General features: G+C 46.0%; 1 protein-coding gene across 1 annotated transcript in view; it reads left to right on the forward strand.

The window, feature by feature from the left end:
* Positions 1-23,182, forward strand: part of LOC119372486 (G-protein coupled receptor-associated protein LMBRD2B) — a 329,677-nt gene that overhangs the window by 119,479 nt on the left and 187,016 nt on the right. Inside the window, exon 6 of the mRNA XM_037642956.2 lies at positions 8,241-8,451. Within this exon, the coding sequence (XP_037498884.1) occupies positions 8,241-8,451 (211 nt within the window). The remainder of the gene's footprint in view (positions 1-8,240; positions 8,452-23,182) is intronic.

Raw genomic sequence — 23,182 nt, forward strand, 5'->3', positions numbered from 1 at the left:
TAGCAATGTTGAGATTGAGGTTAGAATCATGCTAGAATAAAGCGAGCTGAGTGTTACAAGAGTGAGCTTTGCAAAATCCCTGCTGGTTAGGATGAAAGAAGTTGACCGATGACAGAAATGTGGGAGTGTAGAACGTGCTGCATTAGTTTCAAACGAACGCTGGTGAGGGAAATGGGACGGTAGTTGCTAGGATTTGTACGGTCACCTTTTTTAAAGATGGGAAGGACCTTACCAACTTTCGAGTCATAGGGTTGATCCAGGGGAGAGAGATTGCTGAAATATCAACGTTAGAAAAAGACTGCTGATGAGCTTGGTGCTCTTTAATACCTTAGCGTTTATACAGTCGACTCCACACAAATACGAATTTTTTAATGACTCGGTAATTTTAACGTTGCCGTTCGCGTCGAAAGTGATGTTTTCCATTGTGGGGGGGAGGGTAATTAGACGGTGGCAATTGGGGAATAGTTTCAGGAGATTCATTAGTGAAGACGGAACAGAAAGCAGTGTTTAAAGCATCTGCAGTCTTGGATTTCGGGACAGGGGAGCCAAAACTGTCACGGAGAAAAACAGTGCTAGGCTCCCGTGGACTGCCAAAAGTGTTTCGGGTTAGTGTGCAGCACGGAGGGCAACGTGGTTGAGAAAAAGCCACGTTTGGTCTCTGCAACGTGCTTCTTGTATTGCTTGACTTCAACATGATATTTCTCCCACTTAACCCTTTCAGCCCTGGATTTTTTATTTTAGTCGGGGACCGTTTTCGTGTTTGTTTTCGTAATAGTTATGACCTCAGAAGACCACAAACGAAAAAGTGAGCCAGTGGTGCAAGTATTAATGGATATACAGACATTACATCAAATTAGGTCATCAGGGTTCAGCGGTTGTGAAATGAGAAAAATGGCATCTTTTTTTCCCGCTATTCACTAGATTACACAAAATGTGAACCACGTCTCATTTTTCAGTGTGATACTCATTGAAACAGCTTCGCTATGTCGACCCGAAAATTACGCTTAACCGCCTCAGGTGACCCGCCACGGCGTCACCCATGACTTCAGTCAAGCTTCTTCTTCACTACGGCTCCCAGCTCCGCAAGCATGTCACCATTTTTGGTGTGAAACGCAGTGGGGATCATTGAAGAAGTATTCCCCCAAGAATGGCGAGTTTTGGTTTCATTTCCGAGGTGCTAGGGGAAATATTGTGTCATGGTGTCAATTGACACCGCCAGGGCCGAAAGGGTTAAGGTCAGGTTGAGAAGAGCAGAACGAAAGAGACGTTTCTTTTATTGTTTAGATGTTTTAGCATGGTGTTAAACCACGGGGACTGTTTTTGTTCGGTAATTGTTATGGTAGGAATGTACATTTTAACTAGACGCAGAAATTCGGTTTTAAACAGCAACCAGTTGGTTTCGAGTGAACGAAGGTGAAAGTCGGCCTTGAAGTTATAAAAGATTGCTACATCTTGGGCCATGCTGTTGTAGTCGCCTCTGTCATAAAGCGTGAGTGTTTTTTTTTTATTGTTGCAATTGGAGTGGACATGTGACATGAAAAAGTAGCGTGCAGTATATTATGGTCACCGAGACCATTCAGACCCGGGATATAGGAAAGGTTTTCAGGGTCTGAGGTTAGTATGAAATTCAAAATGTTAGCCGAATGGTCTGTAATACGGGTGGGATTGTTGACAACTTGCGTTAATCCAAATGTGAGACATGTGTTGACGAATTCACTGGCCATGTTACTTTTTGTTAGTGTGGAAGCGAGGTTTGACCAAGCAATAGACGGGAAGTTAGAATCACCAAAAGTGGGACAGGCATGTTGGTTGGCTTAGTTATCTCGTTCAACGCATCACGGAAAGCAGGCAGGAATGAGGCGTCAGCAGCAGGAGGGCGATAGCAAATGCCAAGAAGGATGCAGTACAGCATAACCATAACATTTCAAGAGGTGATTGTATTATTATCGGGGCGCATCGTAGCTCATGGCTCGTGGCGATAAGGATGCCACCCCCCACGGGTATCATCGACTCGATCTTTGCTTTCTTAAACTGCGTTAGACGACGAAGACACAAGTAAGAAAAACATCCAGAACACAACGAGCGCAGTTTTTTTTTATTTATCCCCCCCCCCCCCCCAAGATAGCGGCCAAACGCACCTCGGAAACACGTGGCACCAATCTCGCTGAGCTTCGCGCATGTGAAAAAGCAATCATATGAAAATGCATGTAAAAGCAAAACAAACAACCAAAAAGGCGGTTGTGGCATAACAAATAACCATGAACAAAAGGGGGAAGCGACGATGACGTAACATTGTTTGATGAAAACAAATAGATTTAACGCTCAACAAATGTATAAGTAAAACACATCAACACCTAAAAGTGTGGCACAATGAGATACAACAATTAACAAGAGTAAAGGTGAGGGCTACAAAATTAAAAGCACTCAGGTGATACAGTAAGACCCATCCGCACATCTGGCGCTCACCCTTATTTTGCATGAAAAACCACCAAACAACAGCGGAAAAACACTTAACAAGCGGTTTTTCTTATTGCAAGGCACTCTCCAGAAAAGCAACTTCTTCTGGCGATAATGAAAGAGACGGCGCGTGCTAATACATTTTATTCTTCGCCAGTTTTTATGATGTGATACGCCTCGACAATCTCCCTTTCGGTCTGGTCCCTCTATTTAAACAGGAACATGGTGTTTTCAAGAATAGGACTGCACGAACTGTTTTGTCCGCTCTCGTCTTTTCCTGTACATCTGTCACAATGTTGCTTCATAGTGCCTCCTGCATTGTTGGTTACATGCCACCCTCGCCCTATCGTCAAAACACCTTCCCGTCTGCCCAATACACAAGCTGCCACATGTCAGTGGAATGGAGTAGACCACCCACGAATGTTTTTCTTACTTGTGTCTTAGTCATCTCGTGCAGTGTAAGAAAGTTTATCGCGATGAACCAACTAGCCTGCTAGAACGTATTACTATCGATCTTAGCTAAATATATTGAAGTCGGGAAAGAGGGACAGGATCTCGGAATCATGCAGGTCAGCCCATTTTATCTAAATTTGAAATCTGAAGGTCGACTGACAATCGAAACTGAAATTAGTACTGCCAGTAACTGGCCACAAAGGAGAAACTAGGGGCATTGTGGCGTAGATACAACATAAAGTTTGCTTTCTGGCCGCATGCATGCTTTAACAAGGGGAAAAAAGGGATATTTTTCTATTTTTCTACTTTTACAAAGCTGCTGTTCCAATCTCAGGGGAGACTTATTCGGGGGACATTCATTTGATGGAAGAGCTTCTCTTTATACATGCTTCTTTTTTTTTTTTGTCTGCTGCATTTGTCATGATTGTAAAATAACAGCGCAAAAGACGACGGACGAACACACAGAGACAAACGTGCGCTGACTTCCAACTGGTGTATTTTTGCGGTCCGTCGTCTTTTGCGCTGTTATTTTACGATCATGACCAACCATCTAGCCCGATTTACCGCCATTGTGCATTTCTCAAGCGGGCAAAAATTAAAACCTGCCCCCAGCCACCCAGCCCTCCTTGCAATGCTTTCCACTTTCTCGCCTTCAGCTGTGCCCGCGCACGCCATGCACACTTTTGATACTGGCGCGTTGGTGTGTGTGTGTGTATCGTGTATGTGCACACGTGCTCACGCAATACATCCATACTTTGAGGTGAATCAGTTTAAGCAAACTAGCAGAATACTGAAACCTGCAGAAAACTGTGTAAACAAAATATGAGTGAAAAAGGAACTGTGAGAATTCCTTTATTTAGCTATTAATTGTGAAAAAGTGCGTGCTTTGGCTTGTGTGCAATGAAGGATGTGCTTCATGCTGCAAAAGCTGGTGTTTCCTTTTTCTACGATCTCAACAAGTGTTGTTTCAAGTCCTTGTAAATTCTTCTTTAGGTGCTTGAAAGTCCTTAAAAACTGCCCAACATCGACTAAGCTCGGTAGGGTAGCCTTCCACGTGTGCAGAATGGGAGGGGCAAGTATATACCCAAAAAAGATGGGATATGCATCGGCTCGTGCTTAGCGCCGGTTCTCAGCGGTGTGTTTCTGGAAATACGTGATAAAAGGTTGCAACGCCGTTTGGAAAAGCTAGATGTGTTTTCGGGTTTGTTGACGATTATTTTGTATTTTTACACTGTGACAACCTCAAATTTGAGGGGCTGTTTTGAAATGTTCACCCCATCTTTCTGGAGAACCTTCAACCCCTGGTTCTAACGCATGAAACAGCAGTTCATGACACCATCAGATTTTTAGACCTTTCACTTCACTCCACCCTTGAATTTTTTTCTTCGAAGTTTCTATGAACCCTACAGTGTGGAAGCAATTAAGTGTGCGCCAATAAGCTTGAAGGTGCACATTTAGACAGCCTGATTGGATAGGTAAACTGGGAAAGTTTTCATGTTGTCTCCACCAGTAATGGAAAAGTTTTCTCAGCCGATAAGAAAGCCTGCGTAGGTTCACTGGCCAGAGCACGTGCCACTGTTGTGCTTGATCATTGTGCGTCATCGTCACGAGTGCTCCGGGCCAAAAACTTCCTGCACTCGTTCACAGCACTGCTCAAGAGAGCTGCCAGGGCCATTCTCCATGCCGCACTGTGGCATGCGAGTTTGGAGTTTCTCATCGGATGGTGCAGGACTGAAGGGTGTCTAAAGTGCCGCATGTGATGCCAAGCCCCGGGGGTTTCGCGACCTGTAGTCTGGCCGCTTTGCGGAGCTTATGGCACATGTGAATGGACTATGCCATCGGTCTCTGATGGTTACGCATGAAATTGTTGCTCAAAAAACCTGCGTTTTCGCTTCAGAAACGGGAATGCCGAGGACCCACTCCAAGGCTAGCAGGGCTTGGCCATCAGAGTTCATGAAGAGGGCTCACTCGACAATGACGAATGAGCTCGGGTAGCCAGTCCACTGACGACTTAAAATAAATTCTCGTTATGGAATGTGCTCACGCTTCTTTTTTTTTTGATGAGATATTTTGGGGGTCCGCCTACATTCAAGTATGTTTACAATAATCAGTGATGCAACAGCTACACCAATTGCGCCAATTTGATGCAATTCCTTATTTTTGCGCCAAGCTGCGCCAAAACCGTGGAATTTGTTGAAATTGTGCCACGATGCGCCAGAATGCCCGACCAGCTTCAAAATTTTCTCAGTTGCGCAAATTTTAGTGAGAAATGGAGGCCGCGTTGGTCATCTGGAGTGCGGGCATCATCATCATCCAACCCCCCAGTGAAAGGAAAGAAAAAAGTTAGTTTCACCGCAAGGAAGAAGCAATATATGCGATACCAACAAATTGTAACGTTATACGAAGGGAGGCAAACTCTTTTGTATTCGATCTCGCGTAACTCTACAAAACGTTGGTGTAAGAGAATACGGCCGCTCCAGGGAAAGATGCTCTTTCTGCGCAGTGTCTTCGCATTGAGAGCGCAGCACGTAGCAGGATATACGTGCCGCCCACTGATGGCTTCCGAGATAGTGCGTGCGCCAGCGATCGCGACCGCGCTCTTAGAATCAAAGTTCAAAGTTGCTGTTCGAGCGACAGCCCCGCCGCCCTCGCGTCTTTTCATGCTCGTTCAAGACGGGCGGGGCGTTTCCTCTCTGCTTCGACGGCAGGCCTCCCGAGCGGAGTGGTGTTATCGCGTGCGCCCTCCGAGCGAGGGAGATGGGCTGGCTCGTTTGATGTCTGCTACAGCCGCGTTCGTCACCGGCACTCGCGCGCTTTTACCCGTGGTTGAACATACTGTGCGCGGGGGGATGTTATCAATTTGGACTTTATACGGGGCATGACGGCAAAACCCCGTCGAGAGTGTTCATGTAATTGCTATGGCAATAAAAGAGGACAGAGGTTCTCTAATTTCCTGATGCTTGTTTTATTGCGTGCAGAACGCTTTTTAAGCCACTTTTGCCGCAGTACACTGCTGTCCTGCGGAAAAGCGTATTGAGATTTAGAAGGGGCTATTAGTACTAGCTGTCAGGGACGCAGCACATTTTGTTCCTTAATTACTCATACGGGCATGCGCCGTGTAATTATGAGTCTTAGTATGACCGCTGATGTCTAAAAAATTATTGGCAATCGTTTGGAGCTGCTGTGTATGGCATTTCTGCGACCTTAAGAAACAGATAGACAAAAACGTATGCCAGTTTGATTTTTTCGCCACCCCACTTGCTCCTGCTCTACGAAACTCCCGAATTTCGAGGTTGCCAGGTTTGCAGGTCCACATTAGCATTTGCAGTGCCTGTCAAATTATTTGACAGGCCCTGCAAATGCTAATGTGGATTTAGTCATTGCTCGCACTGTGGGGTGGCTCAACACACTGCTTTTATTGAAATAGCAGTGTTCACCTGCACTGTGCACGAGTTGGCAGATGTTGAATGGTTTGTACGTATTGTTGTTTTTTTTTCTAAAAGTAGGCCTTTGTTATACTGCTCCAAATTTGGGATTTCGTGCTAAAAAATTCAGTTTTTTTTTTCGTAACCTGCTTCAAATTTGGATTTTTGTGCTCCAAAAGCAACATTTTGCTGCTCGAAAAATTGCTCGAAATCCTATTTCGGCTGTTGCACCCCTGAATAGTCTAAGTACGGTAATTGCATTGCATTGCCAGCAGCACCACAGTAAAAAATGAAAAATTTACACTTGACAGGTGGCGTAGTACAACAGGGCATACACAGTGACAGTGGAATGTAACTGGAAAATCGTAATAGTTATAGAAGATTCAAATCAACTATCACAATTGGTGTAATAGAATTAAGTACAAAACACTTTTAGAAACATGATAGTCTGATTTTTATTCCGATGCTAACTTCTTGAACAAAGTATACACTGAATACAAAAAAGGAAACCGATATTAGAGGTCGCCATGTTAGAGACAACCAAGTAAAACAATTAGATACAAGAGTGGCACTGAATCTGTGTAGAAAAACAAGTAGTTGAAATTTATAGTTACACGCCACTGCAAAATAGCTTACAGTGACCCTCCCATTTGAATGTAGTGGGACTTATTTGCAGCAGGAAATTTACAATTTCTTCAGAAAGAAAGGCTGAAATCACTCCTTCACAAGTGGGACTAGCCGTGGCTGATTTTTTCAAGCTCGAGAGCATTCTGAATTGCAATGTTTCTTTTAATGGAAATGTGCTGGCATGTATACTTTGGAAAATTGATGAACCCAGCCTTTAAAGGCACGTACACAAGGAGAGACGTTTTGACGACACACACGCTGGGTGTGTAGTCGTGTTTGCCTGCTCCTTGTCTACTCGTTTCACTGGCTAATGAATGTTGCAAAGCTATGGCACGACTAGTTCGGGGCAAGATGGAGGCTTAAAATGAGGAAAAATTGCTGATCATGGGACGTTACTGTTTAATGATATTGCGTCGAATTTGTGGCATGGCAAGAAATCTTCACTGGAAGCATCTCGAAAGGTATTTAATCAGATTGAATGCCCAACATGAAGGACATTGTAGAGCTTATGCGACCACTAATGATTATGTTCTAATGTACAGGCTCGACTGGATCTAAGGTGAACGCCTACCTCATTAGTATTGAAACTGGCAATTCTACTCCACGAGGGAAATGTCCGTTACATGAGAACTAATCATCGTGTCGACAAACACCATAATGATTTTCTGAATTGTGCATTCAACATCAGCTTCCATGAGGTCTTTAATACTAGTGGGGTGTCTACATTAGATATGTGGATGATGACTCTGTACAGGGATGCATGTAAAATGCATTTCGCCCGAAAAAGTGATCTGTGGGTGTGGTCACTGTTAGTGCTATACTCTAGATGTAGTTTACTTTGCTGGATATAAGTTTGTGCAATAAAGGGCTCAATCCCTAATTAATGTCTAAAGGTACTTTTGGTTGATGTCTCGCACTACTTTTCAAAATTTCAGACTCCCCGAGAATGCACATTTTTTCCTCTGTTTTTGGCACTGCTGGCTGTAAGCTGATGAGCACTAGCATCCACGTTTCAATTCTCTAGGTGTGTTCAGTAGCACATGCTAATCTCCTCCAAAATTCGTTTGCCTGCTCCTAACAGCTTCAGCATAACATTTTGCCTTCTGCATATTGCTCCAAAATGCAGTTGTTCCTGCTCTGAAATGCAGTTTTGCGTGCTCCAAGAATTGGGTGAAAGTTACGGTGCAAGCCAACGTGGAATTTGAAGAGAAAGTTGCATTCTGAAAAGATGTTTGAAAAGGACGTGTCACGCATGCCCTGAGTGGATATATCGTCCAGGGCCAAGCTGAAGGTGGTGTGTGTCAGTGCGAGCAACACGTGGGGCCTCTTCCTGCTCGTGTTGCTGCTGGGCCACGGGTTGGTGGAGGTGCCGCGCAGCCTGTGGCACAGGGCACAGCCAGGACACGCCCTCTGCCACACCTACTTCCGGGCAGCAAAACTCAGCCTGGAAAGGGCCGAGGCACAGGAGCGCCTGGATGACTTGCTACAGGTGAGTGTTACAATACTTGTGGGGCACCACTTGGCCTCCTTCAAAATGTGGCTTCCGTGGCTGGCACTTGACCTTGGGGCTGGCAGTCTAACACCGTGGCGGGTATGAATAGCTGAATAGTTCGAATAATATCCTGTATAAAAAGAAAAATGAGCATTTTCATCGTTACCTAACGAACTTGCACAACATTTTAAAAAATTAGGACTAGTCTTGTTCAAATTTCACAATATTGCTATGTAGCAAAGTCTAAGTGAATTTCAAATAGTAGAAAAATTTTAGTTGTAGTAGGCTGCAAGTTATACGTGATAAAATACATTGTGTTCGAAAATTTGCCCTACTTAGCCCATATAACACTTTTAAACTTTCAAAAGTTAAATCGTGGTGCAGGCTACATGTACACTCGTGAGCAAAAGTATACGGACTACAGAATCACATACCAAAATGGGCGTTTGCGCCGTCTAGTGGCGAGCCGTCTGCTGTCAAGAGCATCGGTCAGGGCGTGCATTCACCAGTGCAGTGCTTGCGACAGCAGACGACTCGCCACGAGACGGCGCAGACGCCCATTTCGGCACGTGATTCTGTGGTCCGTATACTTTTCTTCACAGGTGTACATTTAATCTTTAAGTGTGGCTTTTCATCAGTGTGCACCTTTTCTGAATGGGTGGTTTCACAGTATAGCGGCAGCATGCTTCAGTTAAACCACCTTTGTAGGGACATTACATGCTTACAAATCTATTTGTCTGTGTAGAAGCCAGCATACGCACGAAAATGCCACACTCGGGTCGCTCATACAGTATGCTCACTCCTGTGTTGTGAGACAGTGCAGCAATGACAAGTGCTGATTCACTTATCAGATTCTACGTCACGGAAGGTGATACTATCGCCTTTCGCGATCGTTTCAGAATATGGGCCCTCTCCGCTGTCAGGACCGCTAGAGCGTCACTTGCGGAAAGCTCACCATCGTCACATTTAACCCAACAATCTATCTGTGGCTTGCCTGTGCACGGACGGTTGTGCGAGAGAGCCAGAACCGTTTCTGCACTTTGGCAAAGAGAAAGGGAATAGGCTTTGTGATCAGTACTTGAGGCAATGTTTGCTGTGGCACTGTATTTATTTCTTTGTTGGTGGCATTGGAGCACATCAGGAGATGCATATTTCTACTTGGTGGTTAATGCGTACTACCATTTAGTGCATAGTTATGCCACGTTTCTGGCAGGTACATACAGTGGAACCTCGTTAATGCGTGCCTGCCGGGAACGCCACATAACTACGCACTAAACGGTAGTATACGCATTAACCACCAAGTAAAAATTTGCATCTCCTCGCGTACGCCATCGCCGCCAGCAAAGAAATATATACAGTGCCACAGCGAATATTGCCTACAATACCCACTGCAAAGCCTTTTCTTTGTTTTTGCCAAAGTGGAGAAAAGATTCTGGCACTCTCGCACGACCGTCCGGTAGTGCCGATAGCGTGCGGTGGCGACGCCAAGGAGCATTTCGGAACTATTACAGGGTCCGGTATACGCAGTGACCGACACAGCGACGGAACGTACAGGGTCAGCTATATGTGTGTGCGTCTGTACCGCGATCTGCTACTAAACGAAAACTGACACAGTTTCAGTGAAACGCGGTACGGCTGCGTGGAGCCGATCGTCTCCTGGCTAGTTGCGTGCAGCGCGTGGCCTTCTCGGCTCACGCCGTCACTGCCGGGCCGCTTGCTGCACTGCATGCGCGCATTTGTCGTGGGAGTGTTCTTCGTACCCACTTCGCTCCAGACCGTGCACACATGCAGCGAGTAGCTTGTTCAGTTAACGCGACGATGACGAACTTCCTGCAAGCGATGCGCACTCTGCAACGCTCTAGCGGTGCTGGTAGCTGATGGAAGCGCGTTTGGGTGGTTGCCCAATAAAAGCGTGCAGTATGGTTACAACAGTGCTACGCTTGCTGTACGGTACGCATGCGTTCAGCGTGATAGCGTCAATGCAAAGAGGTTTCTCGTCGCCCGCGAACAGCAACGCTCAACTCCGCAACAGCGAGCTGCTTTCGTTTCTACGAAGCGGTGCGCGCTTGAACACGACCCCGCACAACGAGGCGGCAGCGATCGGCGGCCCAGCGCGTTCAGGTTGTCGCCTATTAAAAGCGTGCAGTAGGCTTAAAGTAGTGCTGCGCCGGTACATAGACGGGTACAAAGGGTACATAGACGGGATACCTCAGAGTGCGTGCATTGCGGGTCAGAGGGGAAGGCCTCACATATTTCAGAACGCATACTGCGGGGTATCACCAATAGCCAGTGGCGGCCGTTGGCGTTGTAATTGCGTCGGTGCAGTAGGTCGTCACGAATGGCGAAATGGTGGGCTTGACGACGCAACGCGCGAGTGGATGGTGTTGCCGACGGATCAGTGAGCAAGTCGATCAGCGAGGTGATCAATTTATCTTCGCGCTGTTCGGTAGCGTCGCAGCCCTTGCCTCGTGGACTGCGACAACTAGCTTTCCTGGTCACGTGCGACCGGACGTGGGCGCGTCGGCGACAGTGAGCGACGTCGTGGAGACGGAGAGCGCCGAGTAGATGGAGCTTGGCGTGACGTCGGTGACAGAGGCATAGGAGGTGCGTAAAATGTGCGGTTTGACTGGCTGGTGGCTGGTGACAGGGCTTGAGGCGGCTGGACGCGATTGCAATAACGCGCCACGTGGCCGGCATAACCGCATGCGAAGCATATGGCGCGGTTGTCAGGTGTGCACCATCGGTTTGCTGGAGCAAGGCCCGCCCATTGCGCAGGACGTGACTGACGGGGTAGCGACTGATATGACTGCATCGTGGGCTGTGGTCGTGGCCTGTGCATGATGTCGGCGTAGGTAGCCGGCACAGCCGCGTCAAAGGACTGATGTCTAGCGGCGGCTTCGGCGTAACCGTGTGGGGCTGCCGTAGGTATTACTGGGGACGTCCTTGCGACAACTTGGGCGTAACTCAGTGGTGCAGGAGCCAGGTGGTGCTGGTGGTACTCAGGCATGACCTCCATGATTTCCTGCTCAATCGCTCGACGGAGGGGAGGGAGAAGAGTGGTTGACGGCTGTTGAACGTACTGAGGTTGAGCAAAGTAGAGCAGAGAGAACTGGCGCGTGATTTCCTCCCGCATGAATGTTTTCACCTCTGCGAGCAAGGCGGAGTGGTCGCATATGGTCGACAAGCCAGCGAGCTCGGCGTCGCCGGATGGAGAGCGACGGGTCATCAACTGCTGCCGGCGCAGCTCCTCGTAGCTCTGGCAGAGCGTTATGACCTCGGCCACTGTGTTGGGGTTTTTGGCGAGCAGCATCGTGAAGGCATCATCGTCGATGCCTTTCATAATGTGCCTCATCTTGTCAGATTCCAACATGGTGGCGTCGGCTTTCTTACACAAATCGAGGATGTCTTCAGTGTAGCTGGTAAAGGTTTCGCCGGCCTGCTGAGCTCGTTCTCACAGACGCTGTTCGGCCTGCAGTTTACGAACGGCAGGGCGGCCAAACACGTCGACGATGGCGGTCTTGAAAGCGGACCACGTCGGGAAATCGGATGCATGGTTGTAGTACCACATCCCTGCCACACCCGCGAGGTAGAAAACCAAGTTGCTCAGCTTGCCTGCTTCGTCCCATTTATTGGGGACACTCACCCGTTCGTAAATCGCGAGTCAGTCCTGCACGTCGGTGCCATCCGCGCCGGTGAAGACAGGAGGGTCGCGGATACGGGGGACACCGGGACTAGCGGTCGGGGCAGGAGGCGGCGTTTGCTGAGCGGCGTCTTGCGGCATGGTAAATGGCACGGTACGGGATTGAAGCTCCAAGGGCATCGAATGGAGACCGAAGTTGTTGTGACAGTACAGCACTCTCCACCACTTTGTAAAGGCGTTTATTGATGGCGGGATTGACGGCGACGATGCACAACGATAACAGTCACGACAGAGCGCAGACTCTCACGAGCACGAGCACGAGGGGCGTGCTTTCCGAGAAGCGAAGAGGGCGACCCACTAGAAGGTGCTCGAGAGGACGGCCCATTACAGCGTTCCAATGCTTCTCTACACGCTGAATAAACAGTGCTCGTGCGTGCATGCCGATCGAGTACTAAGCCATGACGCTATGCACAGTGCCGACGCAGCTTCTGTTCTGCAAATCGGCTCGACCGCAAAATGGATCCTCCGCGGAGGCTCGTGACACCTAGGCCATTTGGTAGCGAGAAAGTGTTTCAGCGATTCATCGGCGCACGTCGTCTCTTCCAGAAACGCTTCTGTTAGCTCATTTCAGAAGTCGCACGGCACGTAATTAAAGCAATGCTCAGCTACACGTGTGTTGCTAGAATGTAGGTCACTTCTGTTTTTGGACATCGCGGAATGAAATCTAGGAAACTTGCAATAGCTATATGGAACAATATAAAGATTTTTCCGCACTTCACATCCATGGAAGAGCACGTGAACGATTGGAATGTGTTGAAACTTTTCCTCAAATATGCTTTATCCGTGGGTCTTCATCCAGGAGAGCTTTTTTGTAATTTTCTTCCACCAGCACTTACGTGCTTGTAATCGCTCTTGCGGTAAATACCCCCTAAAAAGCCCTGCCCTTTTGAGCTCGTGAGTGTTAGGACCCCAATTCGAATAACTTGCTTTTTTATGTCATCTCATTAATAAAAGTATGCCTCCTGGTAGGAGCAGCTGCAATTCTGTTTTAATATGCGCAGCTGTCAGTAGCGGGCTTGACAGCGCTTGTGTCGTGCACTTCCTTGTGCTCTCGTGTTCCTTTTTTGCACTGAACATGGCGAGCGGACACATCGCTGACGGCCCTGGCGTCGGAAGGCGCAATGTGAAGCGGCTATGCTATGTTACATGTCTGCCTCTCGCTTTCCGGGGTCAATGGCTGACGGTTTAAGAAACTGGCTTAAAGTCGAAGCAGTGAATGCGATAGCAGCAAGTTGTCTTGTCATACGAAGTAAGGTTAGCAGCTAACTCTGATCGCGCGTAACTCAACAAAAAGCTGATTTAAGGGAATACGGCCGCTTCAGGGACCGAAGTGGTTTTCGTGCCTTCAGTTCTCTGTACGCAAATTAAGCGTGCGTGCACAGCAAGTTTACGACCCGTCTCCTGTCGAGATAGCGCGAGCGCCCTTCGAGCTGTGCAGCACCATCCCTCCCTCCTCCACTGCCGTCCCTTCATGCTCATTACGAGGGTGTTTCCTCTCGACTTGATTTTTTGTTTAACGCTTACTCCTGCTGTACTCGGTAGTGGGGCTTGCCCAATTCCTCTGGCGCGTACCCATCTGAGGTGTTTTTCACAACATAACTTGAGTTACCGAGAGGTTAAATAGCTTCGCTGTTGAAAAATGAGGAGCCCTTCCAGACTATAAGCTGGACAACCAGCGAAGCTGTTTAGTGCATTGTCCAGATATGACACAATGGAGGCCAGTTTGGTATGTCAGGCCAGGTTGTTAACAGCCGGGCTGTTAACATTCAATACGCGTTATTTTTTGCACTGCTCTTTAGAGGGCACTAGGGAATGTCATAGCAGTATAAAACTCTGCTGTAAAAGGAAAAAGAAGTTTGCGATATCATGTAGTCCTCTGGTGAATGCACTTTCGGACACTTGAGCGAATGCTTGGCTTAAAGCAGATCTCTGTCTTCATGCACAATCGATATTCTGGAAGCACTGCGAGTATGCTCTTGCTACAGCACTGAGAAACCTCAGAGAGAGTGAAAGGAGAGAAGGCTTTCTGAGCGCAGCTAAGTGGTGTCATGTTGCATCCAGCAACACACTCAATCGAGGAGAAAAGGAACCTCGCCTTGGAGTTGTCTTAGGGGAATACATTGGTGACAGTGTGAATCTTTAGGCACTGTTGTATGTCGCAGCGTTTGTCTACTACATCAGCTGATAAGCACGTATATGTATTTATAGCGTTATTTCATAAAGTACAATTTTCAATATCTGGTATTTTGTTTATTGCTGAAGAGGTTATTTAAGAAAACTCAATTGCAGGACGCCCGTATTTTTACGTTATTGAGTGAAATATGGAGTGCTCCTGAGATGATTTTCTCCATGAGATTTGCAATGAATCCAGATATTTCTAGCTCTTGATAAGATAGATAGACAGACAGACAATGAATTTTAATGTGGTCATGAGGGGCGACTCGGAAAGCCTCCTTACGGGGGAGGAGCCGCCGCGGGCAACTCCCACGTCCGGACGGGCAGGCCATGCCTGACCGCCACGTCACGGGCCCTCTGGACAGCCCGCAGCTCTTGATAAGAGCCCCATAATAATTATTCAGATGCTTGAATGTGAACGCAACTTGCTTCTCCATTGTACTCCACGATGTGAAATTAGCTGCTCCAGAGTGCTCCAAGATGCAAAATTAGCTTCTCCAAAGTGCTCCAAGATGGAACTTTTTGCTGCTCCAAAGTGCTACAAAATGAAATTTTGCTGCTCCAAAAATTGCTCCAAATCAGAAGTCCTCGGTAGCATCACTGAATATTAGTTCCTCTAAGCATGCAGTGAACACCATTAGGGATATTGTATCTCCTTGTCTGACTTCTTTTTTTTATCGTAATATTATCGCTTTTGTGGAGAAGTAAGGTAGCCGAGAACGGATAACTGGGCTAGTTTGTGGGAACTCATGTTAAGGCAGGTAGCGCAAAGAGACACGGACACAAGCGAAGAATAAGTGCACAGGACAAGCGCCACCTGGCGCTTGTCCTGTGCACTTATTCTTCGCTTGTGTCCGTGTCTCTTTGCGCTACCTGCCTTAACATAAGGTAGCCGTGCAGTCTTTGTAGATGTTGGCTAAGGTATTGAATTAAGGTTTAAGAAGTGTTTGTCGACTTAGTGCTTTTAAGACCGCTGGTAACTCTACTGAGTGAGTTGCCTTTTCGTAGTCTATGAAGGCTAAGTAAAGGGGTTTGCTGTATTCAGCAGCCTTCTCCATTACTTGATTTATCACATGAAAGTGATCCATCACAGAGTAGCCTTTCCTGAAACCGGCTTGTTCTTTAGGTTGATTGAAGTCAAGTATTTCGCTTGCCCTGTTTGAAATTACTTTTGTAGAAGCTGATGGGCCTTTAGTCTTTTGTGTCCCCTTTCTTCTGTATAAGTATAATGTTGGCATTTTTTCAGCTCACTGGTACCATTGCTGTTTTGAGACAGTGAGTGGTAAAAGTGTAGCAAGTTTCTTCCAAATAAATTCTCCTTCGTCTTTAATCAGATCGACCGTTATTCTGTCATCACCAGCTGCTTTTCCGCATGGCATATCGCATATGGCTTTTCTAACCTTGTCGGTAGTTAGGTACATATGGGACTTCCGTGTCTTGCTCGTCGTTACTTCCGCTTGAGGGTGGATGACTTATTTTTGAACTATTGAGGGCGAGGAGTTACGGAGTCACCCTCTATCGGACGCGCCTCGATTGCGTGCTAGCTAGGATGCCGCCGGCGTGCTCCCCATAGGTTTTGCTGTCGGCGCTCTGCAAAAACACCTCGTGGAAGCCCTCCAGGGCATTTCTGTAAGTACTTTTGAAAGGAACTGTGTTCTTTACTATCAAAATAATCCTTTTCAACGAACTGAAAGCACAAGATAGTCTACAGTCGCTGTCTCTTTGTAGAAAACTGAGCACCCGCTTCACGCGGTCACCGCATTGGAGACCCCTGAACCGGCTTCTTGCGTGAAAGGTAGTCACTTGCTGAGTGCAAACTATGCGAAAATATCTCGTTAAAATAGACTGCCTGTATAACCAAACGGAGCATAACAGAAAGAAGCCAAAAGCCAGCGATCGCACGGGTTCGTGACGACTGACGGTGCATCTGCATGTATGTTTGTACTGATGGTTTCGCTTTTGCTACGAGCGCGTTTTGGCACTGCGCTGTGAACTTTAGGCCGCAAAATATGAGAATTTGTGAGTACACAAACTATTGTTGCACGGACGCTATCAGAGCAGTTCAAAAACAATTTAGTTACAACTACGGCTTCGGTGCGCCTATGGGAACTTTGCGATGTGCCGTCCCGACGATCTAGTGTTTTTTTTTTTTTTCGGTCTAAATTGGTGTACTGTCAATGTCATTTGACAAGTTGTCTTGCACTGCGTATTGATCGGTCTTCTCAGCGGGCACATGCCGCTGCTTCTGTTTCTTTATTCAGTGCATTCGTTTTGTTTGGGGCTCACGCAAAACGTGAGCAAATGCGACGCCTTTTTTGATACTCTTTAATTATCATTCCCTTCGCACTCCTGTGAACTTGCCGCTCTCTACCATCAACATATTCATAGAACAAAGCTTCACCACTTCGAGATTGCTGGTGGAAGGAGAAACAGTTTACGAGACCAAGCGTGTAGTACTAGCATGCAACGCCAAGGAAAAGAAAAAAAATACAGTAACGTTCGCCCGACTTGTTCTGCAAACGTCGGCTGTGAACTAGGACCTACATGAACTTGAAATAGCGGTGAATAACGATGTACTTGCAAAAGTGCTGGAAACTGTACAAAGGATCGAATCGGGCCAAGATGGCATTCGAAGCGATTTGCGGGAGTTGAAGCAATGGCAGGCGTCTGTAGACATTGAACTAAAACAACTGTCTACTAGGATTCGTGCAGTCGAAGTCGATATTACCAACTTGAAAAGCTGCCACGCTTCATCGTCAGCTGATTCTCCTGGTACGGATTCCAGCGGTTTCTCTGTTCAGCTCAGAACAATTGCATCGCGTTGTAACGATACGGAAAACCGGTTGAGACGCTGTAATTTAGTGTTTTTTGGCATTCACAATAATGTTTCTGAGACGTGGTCAAGTGCTGAAACAAAGGTCATCGAATTCTGCAAGGATAAGTTAGACAGTACTATTGATTCATCTAAAATAGAACGGGCACACAGGATCGGGAAATACGACTCCAGAAAATGCAGGCCAGTGATAGCGAAATTCGCGTTGTTTAAAGACAAACAACGCGTCATTGAAAATGGTTCCAAGTTCAAAGGAACTGATTTGGCGGTTCGCGAAGATTATTCATTCCAGACGAGAATAGCCAGGAAGAAGCTGATAGAATTTGCAAAATCCAAAAATGTGCCCTGCAAGCTTAGTGTCGATAAGCTAAGAATAAATGACAAGGTTTACGTGTATGGCGCTACCGGTGACGTTGTAATGCTATCTTCAACATAGCAGAGGTCTAACACAGCACCACGTGTCATCAGAAATGATTTGATCCCTTGTCGTAAAAACACCGCACGCACCGAGCTCTCTGTATGCTTCGCTAATACACGCAGCATCCTTCCCAAATGCACCGAACTCTGCTCGTACCTCCATAATTATGAGTCTGACATTTTAGTCTTAAGAGGGTTCACCAGCGCGAGCTCCCATAGAGAATACATGCGCATTTTGAGAAGCCCTAGCGTGCCCAAACTTGGTCAGATTTAAACGGGGTTTTCGGCACTGCATTCATTTTTAGTATATCGAGGAAATGTTGCGGACAGATATTTTCCTGGGGCTTTCATTTTTTTACAAACCAGAGGCAAATATCCACAAAAATTGTACATTTTAGCGTCTCGCTCTTTCTTGTTGTCTCCTGAAGAAAATAGCTTAGTTATCTAAATTTCTTCCGCAACATTTCCTCCCTTTTTATTTCCCTATTGTTATGGTATAATTGTCATGCATGTCAAGTCCCTGGTTTCCATTTTACAGGCTTTGAAAGTGCTGTGTGTACTTTCAGTCTGGATTTAAAATTCGCGCCAAATTTAAGAGGCGCGACGTGGCTCCACCTGGTATCGCCTATATTCCGCGATCCTACACTCTACCACCAGCTCCTCACATGGCTGTATTCGTGCGCTGCGTAGAAAAGTAAGGGACTTGCTGAGTGAGCTTGAAACAGGCTTCGGTATTTTTTTTTTTCTTGTATCGTTTTTTGTGGGGGGAGGGGGGCTGTGCTGCCTCTTTTCCTCCCCAGCATGTTTCCCGCGACAATGAAGTGGAATGCGAGGCTAATGCAGGTGTGTGACCCAAACACAAAGCAGCGTTTCTTTGGCGTCGGCATTGTGACAGCGTTTTGGCTACCAGCACTTCATATAAGCAGGGTGCCGAGAGGTCCTTGGTGCTCAGGAAACTGCCCCATGTCCATAGCTAATCGTCCTATTGAGCGCTCGCAGGAATTTACTCGGTTGCAAGGGGGACAGTGGCAGCATCTGCAGCAGAGACTAGCCAAGAGGCTCGTGTGCTTTCGCTCAGTTCTGTCGGTCAGGAATACGCAGAAGCGCGACATCGTGGCTGTTTAGAAACGTCATAGGCAAGCAGGCAAATCTCGCGGCAGCAAGATCGGCTGCCGCGAACTGCTTCTTCAAGGCGCGAAATACATATCCGCAGATCAGAACAAGCTTTGTTCATTGGAAAGAAAACATTATTTGATGTTGAGTGGCCATTGTCAAGTGTATGACTGGACACATGCCTTTCATAACGTGGCAGCTCGGGGAGATGGTGCTGGCTCATGCATGGCCAAGTTACCCGGTCTTCATGCGCGACCACCTTAGATGTAATTTCTAAACAGTTTTACACTTCATTTTGTATCCCTGATAAACATTATCCTCGCGTTTTTCTTTTTGGCCAAACATGCTGTGTGTGTGTGTGTATATATATATATATATATATATATATATATATATATATATATATATATATATATATATAAGGAATGAAGAAAGAAACTACGACTTTCGTTGGCTTGGCACTGTATATTTTCACTAACGTTTCGTCTGGTGGACCAGACTTTGTCAAAGTAACAAGTACATCGCGGTGGGTTTCCTTATAAACACGCTTAAAGTAGATAGTTTCAAAGAACTTATCTATAGCAAGAATGACAACATAAGATAGCGGTCACGCGCAGTCGACATGGATTCATGCGCGCACATTTGGGACTCGTGGCAGCGAAGTCAGGTTACACAGGGTAACATAGATTGCACACGCAGTTGATATGGCATTACACACTAGTGATATGACAGAATTGTTGGATTGCACGTCACATGGAGGAAAAGGCGGGGGGGGGGGGGGGGGGGAATGACATCAGATCTGCACTTTACCTATTTTTTTCGCAGGAACGTAATCACATGCTAGCATTAAACTGCGAACAGTCTGAAATCGCAAACAGAAAATCTACTCAGCACTAAGGTCAATTTTTACTTTTAAGTTCTCCTGAAGTACGCTTCAAACACATCAAGGTTAATACGAGAAGAAACTAAAAAAACTAAAAAACAGCACAGACACCGTACATGATGCACACAACTCAGTACGTATGCACGTAGTCTGGTACGAAAGCTGAAAAATAGTGGGTGATTATCAACGTAACCGTAGAAGAAACACGAGCGATATTAGAAACAGAGCTGCCTATCCCGTTGAAGACCCGGTTATGATTAATAGTGCTTAGTGGGAACGCTTGTAAGTGTGCCTGTGCTTTCGTTGATACCGGATGAGACGGTGTTAAACTTATATATTAGGTAAGACTCGCGGGCTTCACGATCATGATGAGAGCGAAAGCCTGACTCAAGTATAGTGGCCCGAATATTTTCAAAAGAATGCCCAGGTAAACGAATGTGTTTTGATAATGGTAGGCTAGGAAGCTTATTGGAATGCGATCTGTGGTTGTTAAAGCGTATTCTAAATGAAGTTTCCGTTTGGCCAATGTACTGTTTTTTGCAGACGGTACACTCAAGCATGTATATAACGTTAGAACTATCGCAATTAAATGAACCTCGAATGTTAAGGGAGAAGTCTGAAAACGTGCTATTGGCTTTCTGTGTCGTTTGCATATGTATGCACACCTTGCAACGTGATTTGTTGCAGGGTGCACAGCCAGTTATTTCGGGCTTATTTACTTTCGATGACGTTAATAAATCTCGGAGATTTTTAGACTGTCGGTACACAACGCGAGGTGGTTCAGGAAAAATACTCTTGAGATGTTCGCTTTGGGCAAGGATATTGTAGCGAACATCTCAAGAGTATTTTTCCTGAACCACCTCGCGTTGTGTACCGACGGTCTAAAAATCTCCGAGATTTATTAACGTCATCGAAAGTAAATAAGCCCGAAATAACTGGCTGTGCACCCTGCAACAAATCACGTTGCAAGGTGTGCATACATATGCAAACGACACAGAAAGCCAATAGCACGTTTTCAGACTTCTCCCTTAACATTCGAGGTTCATTTAATTGCGATAGTTCTAACGTTATATACATGCTTGAGTGTACCGTCTGCAAAAAACAGTACATTGGCCAAACGGAAACTTCATTTAGAATACGCTTTAACAACCATAGATCGCATTCCAATAAGCTTCCTAGCCTACCATTATCAAAACACATTCGTTTACCTGGGCATTCTTTTGAAAATATTCGGGCCACTATACTTGAGTCAGGCTTTCGTTCTCATCATGATCGTGAAGCCCGCGAGTCTTACCTAATCTATAAGTTTAACACCGTCGCATCCGGTATCAACGAAAGCATAGGCACACTTACAAGCGTTCCCACTAAGCACTGTTAATCATAACCTGGTCTTCAACGGGATAGGCAGCTCTGTTTCTAATATCGCTCGTGTTTCTTCTACGGTTACGTTGATAATCACCCACTATTTTTCAGCTTTCGTACCAGACTACGTGCATACGTACTGAGTTGTGTGCATCATGTACGGTGTCTGTGCTGTTTTTTAGTTTTTTTAGTTTCTTCTCGTATTAACCTTGATGTGTTTGAAGCGTACTTCAGGAGAACTTAAAAGTAAAAATTGACCTTAGTGCTGAGTAGATTTTCTGTTTGCGATTTCAGACTGTTCGCAGTTTAATGCTAGCATGTGATTACGTTCCTGCGAAAAAAATAGGTAAAGTGCAGATCTGATGTCATTCCCCCCCCCCCCCCCCCCCCCCGCCTTTTCCTCCATGTGACGTGCAATCCAACAATTCTGTCATATCACTAGTGTGTAATGCCATATCAACTGCGTGTGCAATCTATGTTACCCTGTGTAACCTGACTTCGCTGCCACGAGTCCCAAATGTGCGCGCATGAATCCATGTCGACTGCGCGTGACCGCTATCTTATGTTGTCATTCTTGCTATCGATAAGTTCTTTGAAACTATCTATCTACTTTAAGCGTGTTTATAAGGAAACCCACCGCGATGTACTTGTTACTTTGACAAAGTCTGGTCCACCAGACGAAACGTTAGTGAAAATATACAGTGCCAAGCCAACGAAAGTCGTAGTTTCTTTCTTCATTCCTTATTCTATCGGGGTCCGTGTGATTCTTTTCCCACTACTATATATATATATATATATATGCTTTGCGAAGTAGAGGACGTGCAACACGAAAACTTTTATATATATATATATATATATATATATATATATATATATATATATATATATATATATATATATATATATATATATATATATATAGAGAGAGAGATATATGAGGACACCGGCCGAAAGCTCAGAATAAATGTTATGCTTTTCACTGTGACTAGTTTTCTTTCATATAATTAAACCAATAGCCAGAAATATTCTTTCGAAACTATATATATATTCCATGCATTACTACGAATCTTTTTTGTGCCACCGAACATTAGGTTTTAGTACACACAGAGTTCAAATTAATTTGTTTTCTTGCATTCTAAAACAAGGAGCCGGTGTATAAATGCACGCCTAACGGAACACAAGCAGTCGATAAAGAACGGACAAGGATCTAATTTGCCTGTTCACTGCAGCGCACGCCGTCGGCTGCCTGTGGCAAACCGTGTCAGCCTCTGCTGGCGACAACGGGAATCATGAGGCGTAGTCAGAACCAATTGGCACGTGAGCTGGCTGAGGCTTTCTTCCTCATGAAGAGACATTTGCGTCAGTGATATTTCCATAATGCAATAACGTCGAAGTCTGGGTCAGTTGGTACATGACGCTGAGGCAAAAACCAGTCTTTTTGACTGGTTTTTGCCTCAGCGTATTTCCATAAGATTGTACGATAATGAAAGCTGGTTCCTCTCATGCGCGTAGATGAATTTGTGGTTTGTGTCGTATAAATATGCGTTTTATGTTCAATAAAATCTGGTCGCGAGTCTCACTTCCTTCCTTGTTCACTTCCTTGTCCGTGTTTCCTTTGCGCAGCAACATGCATTATTGATGCCATCTCTCGTGCGTGTTCCACGCGACAATGTTGTGGTATGCGTGGCTAATTCAGGCGTGTCGCCCAAACACAATGCAGTGTTTCTACGGCGTCTCGACAGCGTTTCGGCTTCCAGATCTTTCTCTAAGCAGTTGGCGAGAGATCCTCGGTGCTTAGAGATTTTTCCCTACCCGTAGCTAATCGTCCTATTCGGCACCCGCAGGGATCTGATGTGGTGGCAAAACTAACAGCGGCGGCACCTGCAGCAGAGACTTCAATGCTTTTGCTGCCTTGAGCAGGCAAATGGATAAAAAAGTGCGATCGGCTACCGCGAAATGGTCCTTCCAGGCACCAACGGCACATGCGTAGATCAGAACAAGCTTTGTTTTTTGGAAAGAAAACATTCACTGACAAGTGTGTGACTCGACACGTGCTCTTTTCACAATAACAACTGGGGTGATAGTGCTGGGACATTCCTCGGGAACTGACCCCGTCTTCGCGTTCGACCACCTTCGATGTAATTTTTAAACATTATCCTCGCTTGTATGTTGCGAACTTCTTTCCGTTTGCCATCCTAAATTTCCAAACGCTAGCCTAAAGCGTGCTGTATGTAATATATAAATC

Source organism: Rhipicephalus sanguineus, chromosome 10 (assembly GCF_013339695.2).
Source record: "Rhipicephalus sanguineus isolate Rsan-2018 chromosome 10, BIME_Rsan_1.4, whole genome shotgun sequence".
In the NCBI taxonomy this organism is placed as follows: Eukaryota; Metazoa; Arthropoda; class Arachnida; order Ixodida; family Ixodidae; genus Rhipicephalus; species Rhipicephalus sanguineus.